The 14377-nt window shown below is 53.0% G+C and overlaps 1 protein-coding gene across 5 annotated transcripts; it reads right to left on the reverse strand.

The window, feature by feature from the left end:
- Window positions 1-311: 311 nt before the first annotated feature.
- On the reverse strand, window positions 312-13988 carry STOML1 (stomatin like 1). 5 transcript variants are annotated; one of them, XM_012475903.2, is made up of 7 exons: window positions 13813-13988; window positions 12224-12330; window positions 10990-11139; window positions 10490-10693; window positions 7247-7442; window positions 6330-6539; window positions 312-5805 (listed from the first exon to the last, which is right to left on the reverse strand). In XM_012475903.2, the coding sequence occupies exons 1-7, from the start codon at window positions 13943-13945 to the stop codon at window positions 5612-5614; spliced, it is 1194 nt and encodes a 397-aa protein (XP_012331326.1). In that variant the 5' UTR covers window positions 13946-13988; the 3' UTR covers window positions 312-5611. The 5 variants fall into 5 exon arrangements, with proteins under 5 accessions (XP_012331326.1, XP_012331325.1, XP_012331327.1 ...); XM_012475902.2 differs by having other exon boundaries at window positions 6330-6542; XM_012475904.3 differs by lacking the exon at window positions 13813-13988 and adding an exon at window positions 13354-13691 and having other exon boundaries at window positions 6330-6542; window positions 12224-12373.
- Between the last annotated feature and the right edge of the window lie 389 nt (window positions 13989-14377).

A 14377-nucleotide genomic window follows, 5' to 3' on the forward strand; every position in this document is an offset into this window, starting at 1 on the left:
GCATGTTTCACTGTACCCAGCTATGCTAAAAACTTTTAAAGCTTAAGAATATTAATAGCCCATTTCTTAAATGGGCAAAATATTTGAACAGATAGTTGACAAAAGAAAACACGTGCCCAATAAGCAAATAAAAAGTGGCTCAGCATTGTGAGTCACACCTGCTAGAGTGCCTAGAGTTTAAAAGACTGACTATACCGCATGTCCACATGACCACTTTGGAAATGTTTGGCAGTTTTTAAACCCAGCAATTCTACTTCTAGGTATTTACCCAAATGAAAATATATGTCCGAACAGAGACTTGTACACAGATATCTGGAGGAGTTTTATTTAATAGCCAAACCTGAAAACTACTCAAATGTTCATCAACAGATGAATAAGTCACGCCTCTACTTAGACAATGGAATGTGACTTGGCAATACGGCAAACTGCAGATACACAGAATAACATGTATCTCTCTCAAAAGCATTACAGTGAGGGGAAAAGCTAGACACAAAAGAGTACATACTGTGTACTCATTTCATTCCCATGAAATCCTAGAAAAGTGAAATGTGATCAGCGGCTATGGAAAGGTCAAGGCTGCTTGAGGCTGGAGGTAGTGAGCACTCACTGGGAAGTGACGTGACAAACTTTGTGAGTGGATGGGAATGCTCTGTATTTGACTGTAGGGGGTGGTAGTTACTCAGGTGTTCACATTTGTCAAAGCACATCAAATGATACGCTTAATTTTAATTTTTTAATTTATTTATATTTGAGACGGAGTCCCGCTCTGTCACCCAGACTGGAGTGCAATGGCATGATCTCAACTCACTGCAACATCTGCCTCCTGGTTTCAAGCAATTCTCCTGTCTCAGCCTTCTGAGTAGCTGGGACTACAGGCGTGTGCCACCAAGCCCAGCTAAATTTTGTATTTTCAGTAGAGACGGGGTTTCACCATATTGGTCAGGCTGGTCTCAAACTCCTCACCTCAGGTGATCCATCGACCTCAGGTGATCCATCTGCCTCAGCTTCCCAAAGTTCTGGGATTACAGGCCTGAGCCAGCCAAATGATACATTTTAAAAGGGTGTTTATCGTAAGTAAGTTACACCTTAAAAATATGTCAATGTTAGGGGAAGACAGAAAACAGCAACAACAAAACCTAACCCTGTTCTTTGCTGGGGCCAGAAATCCAAGTCTTACAAAGCAATGAACAACTGGACAACAAACAGGCTGGGCTAGGTGGCTTATGCCTGTAATCCTAGCACTTTGTGGGGCAGAGGTGGGGGGATCACTTGAGGCCAGGAGTTAGAGACCAGCTTGAGAAGACGCTGTCTCTCCAAAAAAAAAAAAAAAAAAAAAAAAGGCCAGGTGTGGTGATCGCTTAAGCCTGGGAGGTTGAGGCTGCAGTGAGCCATAATCACTGCACTGCACTCCAGCCTGGGTGACAGAGTGAGACTCTGTCTCAAAAAAACAAACAAAAAAAATGAACAATAAGCAAAAAAAATTACACTGAAATACAAATTTTTACTTTCCAGAATGTCAAAAGATCTAAAAGTTTAATAACACAGTGTACTGGCATGTCTATGAGAAGAAAACACCACTGATGATGGGAGTGTAAATTGGTCTAATCCCCAGAGAGGGTATTTTGGCAATATTTACTAAATTATAAATGCTTTGATCCAGCAATTCCACGTCTAGGATTTTATCTTATAGATAAACTCTACCACAAATAGCACATGTTAAAGATTACTCATTGCAAAAGTGTTTAAAATAGGAAAACACAAGAAATAATCTAAATGTCTATCAGTCCAGGACAGGTTGAATAAATTATGATGCATCCATACTGTGGAATCCTATGTAACTACAAGAAAGGACAGGGAAAGGCTGCCTCGGGTAGCAGGGAAAGATCCTCAATGGGTGATGTTAAGGGAAAAAAGCAACATTGTGTTTCTATGTTGCCATTTGTATAAAAACAGGAACAACAAAAACCCAGAGGATATATAGGCGGATTTTCTTGCGTATATGTTAAAAAAGCAAAACAAAACAAAACAAACCTCCTGGAAGAATTATGGGGAAACTAATCGCAGGGGATGGGAGAAGGCATGGGAAATATGTGTGGAGGGACAATCTTCATAATATGCTCTCTTATCTTTTTAATATTCAGCCAGTCAAATTTTAAATACTGGCTGGGTACAGTGGCTCACACCTGTAATCCCAGCACGTTGGGAGGCTGTGGTGGGAGGCTCCTGTGAGCCTGGGAGTTCAAGATCAGCCTGCACAACAAGGGGAGACACCCTCATCTCTACAAAAGAGATTTTAAAAATTAGCAGGCCGGGCGCGGTGGCTCATGCCTGTAATCCCAGCACTTTGGCATTCTGAGGTGGGCAGATCACGAGGTCGAGAGATCGAGACCATCCTGGTCAACATGGTGAAACCCCGTCTCTACTAAAAATACAAAAATTAGCTGGGCATGGTGGCGCACGCCTGTAGTCCCAGCTACTCGGGAGGCTGAGGCAGGAGAATTGCTTGAACCCAGGAGACGGAGGTTGGAGTGAGCCGAGATCGCGCCATTGCACTCCAGCCTGGGTAACAAGAGCGAAACTCTGTCTCAAAGAAAAAAAAAAAAATTAGCCGGTTGTGGTGGCACACATCTGTGGTCCCAGCTACTTAGGAAGCTGAGGCAGGAGGATCGCTTGAGCCTGAGAGTTTGAGGCTGCAGTGAGCTATGATCATGCCACTGCACTCCAGCCTGGGTGATAGAGCAAGACCATCTCAAAAAAAATTCTTTTTAAATAGTTAAAACTAAGTCTGGACATGATGCCTCACACATATAATCCCAGCACTTTGGGAGGCCGAGGCAGGCGGATCACTTGAGGTCGGGAGTTCCAGACCAGCCTGGCCAACATGGAGAAATCCCATCTCTACTAAAAATACAAAAATTAGCCATGTGTGGTGGTATGTGCCTGTAATCCCAGCTACTCAGGTGTCTGAGGCAGGAAAATTGCTTGAACCTGGGAGGTGGAGGTTGCAGTGAGCTGAGATCATGCCACTGCACTCCAACCTAGGCAACAGAGTAAGACTCATCTCAAAAATAAAAAAAAATACTTTCAAATAACATCAGAATAATACATTATATATTAATATATTAACCAGCATACTATAACTATTACCATTATGTACCAGGTTATCTTGAAAAAAATACACGAGTCTAGTCCAGTATAAGGACATATTTGGCACACAGTAATGGTTCCTATTTCTATACACTGCCCCTCAGATGCCCGCACACAACCTATCTTGTACTTCAGGTTCTAGTCCCTGAAGCCCAGTTGCCTGGCTGCCTCTTCCAGCTGTGCCTTTGCAGCGACTTCCCCTCTGTGGAATGATTTTCTCCATCTTTTCTCATTGTCCACCTAGCTGGTAGCTGGGGTGTGGGTGACATCTCCTCCTCAGGGAAGCCTTCTCTGATTGACACACACCCTCCTCCTCCCTCCTCACACCGACCCTTTAGATGGCCCTTGTCCTCCCTCCCCTGTGGACTACAGGGCCTGCTTAGTCCTCCATAGCCCAGGGGCCATAGAACCCGTGGGCCCCCATTTCTGGAGTGCTGGCCAAGGATTAATGGCTGGGGCAGGCCTTACTCTCCACCCGCACAGAAAAGTTTCGGTTTCCTCTAAACGTTATGTTGATCTTCCCACGCCCACAAAGAAGAGCTTGGGTTTCCCATAAGTTGTGATCTTATTTTTCCTGTCTCCCCTTCCCCTCCAGCCCCAACCCAGCCAAGGGGCAGTGCCAGATTTCATTGTGAAAATGCCTGGGGTCTTCTGGGCAGCCCTTCACACAGTGTAATAGCAATGGAAAGAATCCACAGATGAACGCTGATGTGGGAAGCTCCCAGTCCAGCAGGGAGGGCAGACATATATGCAAGGAGCAGGAACACACAATGCAGAATGGGTGCAGAGAGCTGGTCAAGGGCATAGAGGACAGGTCCCATTGGGCTTCAAAGGGTGGCTGCAGGGACTGGAAGGCAGGCTTTGGAATGGACAGCCTCAGCTAGAAAGCCCTGGGAGGACCTGAGAGGCCTCCAAGTGGGCAAAGGGGCAGCGGCAGGTGCAGCAGGCTGGGACTCTAGGAAGGGGCCCTGGAAACCTGAACTTCAATGGCCATGGCAGTGACAGAGGAGTCTGTGCTGGGCTTTAGGGAGGTGCCTCGGGCAAGGTGGAGGACCTCCAGGATGAGGGACAAGACTGTCTGGCAAAGGCAGGGGCAGAGAGAGCCAGGCACCCAGGAAAGGGAGAGACCCCTGCGGGGAGAGGGAAGATGCAGTGCCAGAGGACAGGCTGGGGGCTGCTCTTAAGGGAAGGCTCTGATTTTTGTGGTTTTGTTTTTCCCAGAAGCCTCTCCAGGGAGTAAGATTCCTTTCTTAGGACTGGAGAAGTCAGATGCCCCCTTCCCTGGGGCCTGGGGTTTGGGCTGGAGTACTGGAGCACAAAGCAGGGCCGGGCTGGGCCTGGGGCCAGGCCTCAATGACTGTTTCCTTCCTGTCATTCAGTGGAGAAGCAGTGACAGAGTGTACCAGGAAGGGCAGCTGGCAGTGGCCCCAACTCCTCTCTTGAATGGGACATGAGTCCCCCCAACCTGACCCTCAGTGTTTGCAGGACCAGCTCTGGCACACTCACGCCTTCCCTTCCCTGTGAACCTGTACCCCACTACAAAGAGTAACAGAGAAGTCCCCACCCAGACCTACCCCTGCTTCCAGGGACTTTGAGACACTCAGGAGGAAGAACTTCAAATATTGTGAGGATCTGTGTCGGCCACCAAGATGTCAATCCCGCCTGGGCTGGCAGCAGGGACCTTGTGGACACTCCTAGGCCACCTCATGCTCCCAGGACCCCCGCTTGGCTTCTTCTCTTCTATACATTGTAAACACCACATTTATTTGTCTGAGGCTTGCAAACCTCTGGTAAGAAGCACAGAACGCAGGGCTCTCCTTCATGCTGCCCTGGGCCCCAGCTCACCAGGCATGCAGGATGGAGCTGGCCTATGAGGCAGACATCTTTGGGAGCAGTGCCAGGGGAACAGCAGGCCCTGCTCCTTCCTGTGCCCAATCCCACTAGCCTGGGCCTGGACTGCAGACAGGAAGATGGGCCGGCCAGGATCCCCAGATAACTCCACTGCAGTGACCTCTTCTTGGAGACCGTCTTCCCTCCCGATCCCCTCCCTCTCCAATTGCCCCAGAGCTTAGAGCCTGGGCCACATGCTTGGTCCCTCACACAAGGACCAGACCAGCTGCTGTCAGGCTGTTTCTGTGGGTCTTGCCTCTCCAGTCAGGGAGCCGGCAGGGCAGGACAGGGCGGTCTGGCTCTCCTCCTGGCATCACACCATGCACCCAGCTCAGGGCTGGGCACTCAGCCGGGGACCAGGATGGGCAAAGGCTTGTCCAGAGAACCACTGCAGGGCAGACGTTCAGGGCCTCCCTCAGCCTCCAGCCTCCTCCAGCCTCCAGCTTCTCCCAGCCTCCATCCCTGGGCTCTTGGCTGGGCCTCAACTCTCCGTGGTCCAGATGAACATCTCCAAGAGGCCCCTCGGGCTTGGTGCCAGGCTTGGGACTGGGCTATGGAAAGTCAGCCAAGGCTGCTACTTCAGGGCCCTGAGCACAGCCTCCAGCTTCATGGCTATGGCCAGGTCACCCTTCACCTTCAGCCGTCCACTCATGTAGGCCCCCAGGGGCCGCAGCTCCCTGCGCAGCAGGGCCTGTAGGTCTGCCTCAGGCAACTCCACCACCACATCAGGGATGCCATCGGGCACCCCGTGTCCCACCCTTCCTCGTCCTGTGGGGGAAAAGAAAGCCAAGTGTCAGTAGGGGGAGGGGGAGCATGAAGGAGAGCTACGTGGAGAGGAAGGGGCTGGCATTTCCCATTGGGAGGAGTGTGCTGGTTAAGAGTTCAGGTTCTAATACTCTGAGTTTGAGTCTTATTGGCTGTTTGAACTCTTGGAGCCTCAGTTTCCAAATCTGTGATAATGCTGATCCCTTTAGAGATGCTGAAATTCCTATAACATAGGCTCATGGTGAGAAGTAGGTGAGGTGATGCCTGGCTTAGGGACTGGCAGGCAGCACCTGTAACATGGGCAGGCTTCTTGGTGTTGGAAGCCTGGCTGCATTGTCCTGCAGATGGCAGGGAGACCAGGACATAGATAGTCACTGCCTGGAAATGGTGTCAGAGCCCCTGCCTGCCATGGGTTCACCCCAAATGATTGGCAGGAGCAGGGGACAGTCTACAAGAGCACCATGGGGGTAGGTAACAAGCAACCTGGCAACCTGGATGGGAAGGAGGGGCAGGGAGGGCAGCTGCACCTGTAGTGAGGTCCAGGAAGTAGGCGCTCTGGGTGCCGCTGGGCAGGACGACATTGAACTGGTAGCAGGCTCCGACTTGGCTGACCAGGGCCTCAGACAGGAAGGGCTGCAGAGCAGTCAGCAGCCCCTCCGCCACAGGCTGCTTCGGACTGGGCCCGGCACCAGCTCGAGGGGCAGGTGGCTCAACTTCACTCACCATCTCCATGGTGTCTGCTGGGGGTGGTCAACAGGGTTGGGGAAGGAGACAGAGAGGTTGTCATCACGCTGCCAAGGTCAGGACCGCTCACTGCGTCCTCCACACCTTTTGTGGCAGTTTCCTCTTACATTCCCTTCGGGCCTCTGTTCAACTTCCTCCTCTGCTAGAAAGGTGCCCCTGAGCTTTCAGCCTAAACCCCAAACCCAGTTTGTAAACTACTCCAGACTCAGATATAAAAGTTTTTTTTTTTTTTTAGATGGAGTCTCACTCTGTCACCCAGGCTAGAGTGCAGTGCTGTGATCTTGGCTCACTGCAATCCCCGCTTCCCAGGTTCAAGCAATTCTCCTGCCTCAGCCTCCTGAGTAGCTGGGACTACAGGTGACTGCCACCATGCCCAGCTCATTTTTGTATCTTTAGTAGAGAGAGGGTTTCACCATCTTGTCCAGGCTCATCTTGAATTCCTGACCTTGTGATCCACCTTCCTTGTCCTCCCAAAGTGCTGGGATTACAGGCGTGACCCACTGTGCCTGGCATAAAACTCTCCAGCTGCCCTTCTGGTGCTGTCGCCTCCTCCACACTCAGACACCTGGCCTCATCTTACTGCCTTGGCTGTGGTCAGCGTGAGCTGAACATCTGTGCAGGGTGTGTACTGCACAGAACTGCTGGGTTAGGGTGCACCAAGCTGCAAAGTACCCCCACCCTCCTCCCCAGGGATCCTCACCTGGCCCCGGGGATGGGGTACCTCCTGCCACTGAGTTCATGCCTCCTCCCAGGAAGTGCAGGGCCAGCTGCTGGAGGGTGCTGTCCAGGTTGGGCCCAGCTGGGCTGTCCTGGGGCGGCTGTAGCACGGCCTCCACTGCCAGCTCCACGCGGTCCACCTCCAGCCCCCAGGCCCTGGTCACATCGTTGATCTCCAGCTGGGGGACAGTGTGGGGAGAAATGTAATTCATTCAATAAACCCTTCCTGAGCACCTCCTTTGGGCAGACTGTGTGGCCGTGCGTGGACATGGAGACACCACACCACCGCTGAGACCTCCCAGCCTGGGAACACAATGACCACTCAGCTGTGGTAAGTGCCAAGACAGAAGCAAGGCCCATGGTAAACCCCCAGCAGACGGGGGTGGTGCTAGCAGGAGGGAGTCCTCAGGTGGAGGAGGACCCTTACAGGCAATAGGAACAGCACGTGCAAAACCCCAGACAAGAAAACCTGGCATGTTCGTGGAGCTGCGAGGAAGCAGAGTTCCATTTAACGGGACCCTCATGTGTTGGCTGGGGGACTGGAGACAGCTGAGGGGTCAGAGGTGGGGTGTTCCTGCTTACTTGGATTTATTCTGAGGCAACAAAGAGCCCCAGAGAGAAGTTTGAGCAGGGAGGTGACAGAGCAGACTTGCTTTCAAGCAAGATCCTCCTGGCCGCTGTGGATGCTGGATTGCAGGGGGCGGAGGGGAGGGATGGAGATCAACTAAGACGTTTCAAAATACAGCCAAGAAGTGATGCTGATCTGGTGAGGGCGGAGGGAGCTATGAAGCGAGATCCACCGAGGGAGGCACGCCTCTGTCAACTCTACTGAGCCACACCAGGGCACTAGAGAAGTGCGAGCACCAGGCTAGGGGCTGCCTGGATATGCAATGATATGAGAGGGGGTGGCAGCGGGGAGGAGTCAGGCTCCCTAATGGATGAGTGTGGCATTCACTAGAGGACACATGGGGGGTGAGGAGGGATGGCAACTGCTTTTTTTTTTTTTTTTTAAACTACTGTAAGCTTGAGGTGGGGCAGTCAACTGTCTAGTAGACAGCTGGAGAAATGGCCCAGGGTACAGGAGCTTCAGGGCTAGGCCAGGGCATTGTGAATAAAGAGTGTCCACAGGCAGCAGACAGCCCAGGCAGATGAGCTCTTCCAGGGAGGTCACAGATGAGAAGAGGCCAGTGATGAAACCCTGGAAGCTAAAGGGCAGGTAACAAACGGCAGTGACCAGGGGTGACAGGCAAGGAGGTAATGCAGGGCATTCCGGGGGCTGGGGCCGGGGTCCACCACATCAAATGCTGCCACCAGGTGATGTAAGGGAAGGGCTGAGAGGTGCCCACTGGGCTGGCATGTGGGAGGTCACTGTGATGTTGGCCAGTGCTATCTCGGAGCCCAGGAAAGGATGTGGGGGCAGGGGTTGGGGGCATGGATGAAAGTATTGCAGAAGAAAAGCGGGGAGAGAGAATGGGAGCTAGAGGGGACTGGGGCAAAGGGAGGGCACATTTCTACGCAGAAAGGAGAAGTGACAGAGAGAGAGAGTGCATGGAGTGGAGGGAGGGCATCCTGGGAGAGCAGGGGACCCAGAGCACTGTGCAGTGCAGGGATGAGCCTCAGAGAGTGGAGGCAGCCAGGCAAGGAGGCAGGAAAGCAGCACAGAGGCAGGTGGGTTTGCAGGGTGAAACTTGAGGAAGCAGAAAGAGTGCTTATCCTGAGTCTTTCTCCTGAGCATTAGGAGGCAAGGCCTGCTGCAGACAGCAACGGGCAGTGGTGGGGGCTGGAGGAGGGCAGTGAAGGCGTGAGGCAGCTGGCCGGGAGCACTGGCGGGTAAGGAGTGGGTAACTGGCTAAGGAGGGTCCAGCAGGTGAGAGGTGGGGACTCTGTAGAGGAAAATCAGGCAAAAAGGGGCATGTGAGTAAGTGTACGCCTGAGCCGGGGCCTGAGGGCAGTGCGCTGGACTTCCTGAGGTTCTGTCTCAGCCACAGCCACAGATCTCACTCTACCAGGTGCCCACTCAGTCTGGGAAATGGGCCCTAAATGACACATCCTGGTGTGGGACTGACTTCCCCAAACTGCCACTCTCATACCAAAGCCATGTGCAACAAGACCAAGACCAATTTTCTCTTCCTAGAGGTGAATTAACACAGGACATGGTTTGATGAGTAAAAGTTGTTATCCACTTGCTATCTGAGTTGTGTCAGGTTAAGCACTGGATTGAGGGGACAGGTGGGATGCAGACAGGTGGTCTGGCTCTGGCTCAGCTCTGCCCTTGACCATAGCTCTCAGAGGCAAATCAAATTATTTGTCAGCCTTAGTTTCCTCCCTCCAAAATAAAACAGTAATACAAACTTGCAGCAAAAATATGAAGCTCAGACATGCTGGGCCAGACAAAAGGACTTTGTAACCCATAAACCGCTATGCACATGGGAGCTACTGTTACCATCTCAGATAGCATTTCCTCAGGGATTTCACCTCACTGCTTGCAGTGGGCTCTCCAGGACTGGCATGTATCCCACTCCCCTGCCTGTCCTCTAACCTCAATTCCCCAGGGCAAAGCAGAGCCGAGAGGAAGGGGAGAAACTTCACCCACATGCCCCTATCAGGACACAGGAGGAAGCACAAGCTGAGTGTGACTGCGGGGATGCGCCTCTGCATGTGGATTTCTACCCCAACTCAGAGCAGAACAGATTTCAGGCAAACTCCAGCATACACATGGAGAAGAGGCAGGAAAAAGATCCAAATGTCCTCATGCGCCTTTGTTCTGTTCCAAACAAGGAAACCCAAATCACAAGAAGGCACATGCTGCATGGTGAGCATGGAATTCCCCAGCAGGTAACCGGGCTGGGAGGATCCCTGCTCCTTCGCCCACCTGCCTGCCCCATGAGTCAGGCCCAGAATGGGAGCTTCTGCAGAGGCCAGTATCATCACGGCAGAGCAGCGAAGGATAAAACCTCAGCAGTCAGGGGCAGAGCCCCAAGAATTTCTGCCGGGGCCACTTCCTCTTCTCAGGGACATGTTTGCCCAAGATCACTATGGTCTCTGCCCACCTGCCATTCCTCAACTCATAGCCCCACCCAGACACTGGCTCTTCAAAGGTGGTTACACAGTTGGGACATATGGTAAACTGAGGCCCAGAGCAGTCTGACGCTTTGCTCAAAGTGACCCAGCAGGTGGAGCCGGCTGGTGCCAGTGCCCGAGCTCTGTCTTGGGAGGGTCTGCCTACCAGAAGCTGCTCGCTGATCTTGAGCTTCTCCATCTGGATCTCCCGCAGCGGCCTCTTGAGCAGGGCCTTGGTCATGGCGTTCTGTGCTGTCATGCGTGTGGCTGCATTCAGGTCTTTCACAGTCATCACCGACAGCACCGGGTCCCAGATGCGAAACTGGACATCGGCTCCCACGGACAGCACAGCCCCATCCTTAGAAGCCAGCTGTTGGAGGAGGCCATGAGACACAGACACCCAAGGGGCTGGGGTGCAGGGAGGTCAGGCCCACGAGGGCCAGCTTGACCCGCATGCTTGGCAGCTAGCTCCTCAAGAGCAAATGGTGTCCCCAGTTATGTAGGATTAGGTGTATGAAGTCAGGATGTCCCCCTCCCCTCCATCAATTTTTGGTCTCTTCTTCCCCCTTCTCCCCCAGATGGTGACTCACAAGCCAAGGTCCTGGCACCACAATACATTCTGGACAGGTCCCCGATTCCTGTCAAGGCAGCTGAGAAGCTCCTCACCTTGCAGGGAGGGACGCTGAAGGCTCGAGTCCTCAGATCCACCCTCTGAAAGGAGTCAATGAAGGGCAAGAGCAGCACCATGCCAGGCCCCTGGGGGGTGCGGATCCGGCCCAGGCGGAACACGATCATCCGCTCGTAGGTGGGCACGATCTGTCCAAGACAGCAAGGGAAAGGGCTGAAAGTGGTCAGCCTAGGCCGGCCAGTGTCATCTGCCTAGGTTCCTTCTGCCCTTTTCTCTTCCTCACCTGGGTCACAGTTAGGAATCCCTAGCTGTTTTTAGATGAAAGCTCACAGAGGCTAAGTGACTTGCTCAAAAATCACATAGCCCCTAAGTGAAATCGGGAAGATTTGAATGTAGCTCTGAATAACTCCAAAGGCCATGTGTCTTAACCACTGCACTGTATTGACTTGTTCCTTAGAGAAACTTTTCATCTCTGTGGTCTGAAGCTAAACATGACTCATACCAGGAAACTGTCAGTCCTTGGATTATTTAGGAGAAAAGGCTAGGCTGCCCTAATAGCACCCCAGGGCAAAGGACTTTGTCGACTTTAGGTCCCTGGACATCCTAAAGAAGTAGTGACGTTCAAATTGAGAAATGAAGGCCCAGAGAGGCAAAGCAACCTTCCCAGGGTCACACAGCATTTCTTTCTGTAGCAGTTTTAGAACTAGGATCTAGGGCCATTTATGGACTCCCTTGCAGACCACACCAAACCCAGAGGCTGTCTAGAGAAGGTGACTGTTGCCTAGGGCCAAAGGGCAAGGCCTCCTTGGGCCTCCACCTTCCCCATAGCTTTCATGTGTGATGCTGAACTGCAACTCCACAATTCATCGCTTTCCCACTGCACCACTGCTTGTCGAAAATGAGGCCTGAATTCCTATTATGCATTACCTGCTGGGCTAAGTTGGGTGTTTTCATTTCCAATTTAGTCTAACCCAAAGAGAAGATGATCTGGCAAAGACAACTATGTGCACCTTAAAGCCAGTGTCCAGATGCCAGGACTTAGGAATTTGGAACTTGTCTCTACCCGCTACTGGCTCCCAGTATGACTTTAGACAAGCCCAAGCCTTAGTTTCCTCCCCTGAACAATGGGAGTGAATGATCCTTGACAAGCCCATTTCACAAAGGGGTAATACTATTCAGGGAAAGGGGGCAGAGGATAGGCAAATTTATTCATCAGTGCCAAAGCTCTTAGTGTGGCCCAACCACCCTGGGGGCTGACCCAGCCAGCCTTACCTTCAGGGCAAACCAGCCGGAAATGGGGAAGGTGACCAGCAGCAGCAAGAACCCCAGGAAACTGATGAGGCCATGACAAAGGCAGGAGGGCCAGCTCTGGCGTGCATCTGCGGTGAGAGCAGAGGTGGTCAACTGGACCTGCCGGAACAGCTGCAAGTAGACCGAACTTGGGCAAGTGTCCTTACGCCCACCTTCCCTTCCAGAGGCTCCCTCCTTCTCAGGGTCTCCATTTGGCTCCTTGTCTAATAGCCCCGTATCTTTGGGCAGGTGTGAGTTAGGGTCTGTTCCTTCCTCCTATTCATCAACACTCATCTGTCCCAAGTCCAACAACCCTCACAAGACCTTATTCTCTTGCTAGGCAACAGCCATTCAATCTCAGAATCCAGTCCATGTGATGATGCTATCCTCACTGGACTGGGGAAGGGTCAATCCTCTTGTTTGATTTATATTGCCTATCCATACCTGGCAAGGAGCCAGGAGCACCTGAGCATCTGTAAACATACACTGAATCCTACTGGCAAAACACATTCCTCCTATATACCATCAGCCCAGAAGTGTGTTTTCCAGGAGTCATGAAGATGCCTCAGCCTACAGGGATAAAGTATGAATGGCTCATCAACAGGAGCCATAGATGAGGAATAAGATTATTTTTTTCAATTCCTCACCCTACTTTAATGCCTTAATGACCATTAAAAAAAAATGCCTATTTCAATTCAAGCAAATTGTTGCGGGGGAGGGGGTCAGAAAGACGAGGCTTATCCTAGCCAATTGTCCTGGCCCCTGGAGACCCAGGAGCAGGGGATGGGAATGGAGCTGAGACAGCTCCAGAATCTGGGATGAGGTTGGAGCCTCTACTCCATTCTTTCAGGAAGCCCTGCCCTCTGGGCTAAGCCCCAGAGCACTGAGGCTCTACTTTGTGCCTGGCTCTGATCCATCAGGGGTCTGAAAAGAGTTCCGAGTAGGGACAGCTCTCAGGACAGGAAGGCCAGGGAGGGATCAAATCCAAGGTCAGGTGGTCAGGCTGAGCAGCATGGGATCTGGCCTTGGGCCAAAGGAGCCGCAGAAGACTCCTTTGAGGAGTCTTTGAGGGCAAGACAGAAGCAGGGCAGATCCAACAGGCAGCTAAGGACCTGTCTTTTCGGCCTGCACATCCAGGAGATGTCTAGTTCCCTGGCTTCTAGAGGTGCACCCTAGGGTGAAAATTCTTCCATTTCTCTGCAGCAGATGCCTTTAGGGTGCTGGTGGCGTCCTCTACCTAGACCTGTTTCTTCTATGCCAAATAGGAACCTGAAACGTCTTCCCAGGCCTAAAGGGCTGGTAAGGGCCGAGGAGAAACGTGGTGAGGTGAGGTTTTGGAAGATGGGAGCAACGCAGGCTGGCTCTGGGGCCACAGCCCCGTGACCTTAGGGAGGGCGGATCGGCGCTACCACCTGGCGCCCGATCCAGCCCCGTCTCCACATCTTATCCCTTTCTCAGTTCCCCCTCGTAGGGCGCGACGGCGCCGGGCCGGCCGACTCCTCAGAGGCAGATTCAGGCCTGGGGGTTACCGGCTGGCCCTTCCGGGTCCGCCGTGCCGGGCGGCCACTCACCCGCCCCTGTCCCCACGCCGCCCCGCTCCGGGGACAAGCAGCCCTTCTGCGAGCCCAGAAAGCCGAAGCTCGACTGCTGGAAACGGTCAAAATCCCCCAGGGGCAGCGCCCGGTACCCAGACCTCCCGAGCATGGCTCTTGACAGGGGACACGCCCCGCTCCTCCGCACGGCGCCCGCCCTGACCAGTGGGCCCTAGGCGGCCCCGCCCTGCTGGCTGCTGCTTCCGGCTTCCCCCGCGTAGCCACCGGCGGCGGCGCGGGCGCAGGAAGAGGAGGAGGCCGGCAGGGGCCCGCTCCCGCCGTCGCACGGCGCCCCCTGCGCTGGGAGGACCGAACTGCGGCCGAGGACTAAGGGGTGTGGTCGCCGTTCCCGGGAGCCCACTGGGGTCATGGCCTCCTTGCCTCTTCTCCTACCCAGCCTTAGAAAAGCTGGAGGGGAAGCTGGACGCGGTAGCTCATGCCTGTAATCCATCAGTTTGGGAGACTCAGGCAGGAAGATCGTTTGAGGCCAGGAGTTCAGGATCAGCCTGAGCAACATACTGAGATCCTGTCTCTACTAAATATT

This window comes from Aotus nancymaae, unplaced genomic scaffold, assembly GCF_030222135.1.
Source record: "Aotus nancymaae isolate 86718 unplaced genomic scaffold, 86718_ANA_hifiasm-v0.15.2.pri h1tg000003l, whole genome shotgun sequence".
NCBI lineage: Eukaryota > Metazoa > Chordata > Mammalia > Primates > Aotidae > Aotus > Aotus nancymaae.

What these genes read in the sequence shown, in the direction of transcription:
- STOML1 (XM_012475902.2), bottom strand. Translation starts at nt 13,945, where the DNA reads ATGCTCGGGAGGTCTGGGTACCGGGCGCTGCCCCTGGGGGATTTTGAC. An exon ending in AGATCAGCGAGCAGCTTCTG is followed by an intron (nt 7,443 to 10,489) that starts GTAGGCAGACCC and finishes ACTGTCCCCCAG; the next exon opens with CTGGAGATCAACGATGTGAC. An exon ending in TACCCCATCCCCGGGGCCAG is followed by an intron (nt 6,543 to 7,246) that starts GTGAGGATCCCT and finishes GACCACCCCCAG; the next exon opens with CAGACACCATGGAGATGGTG.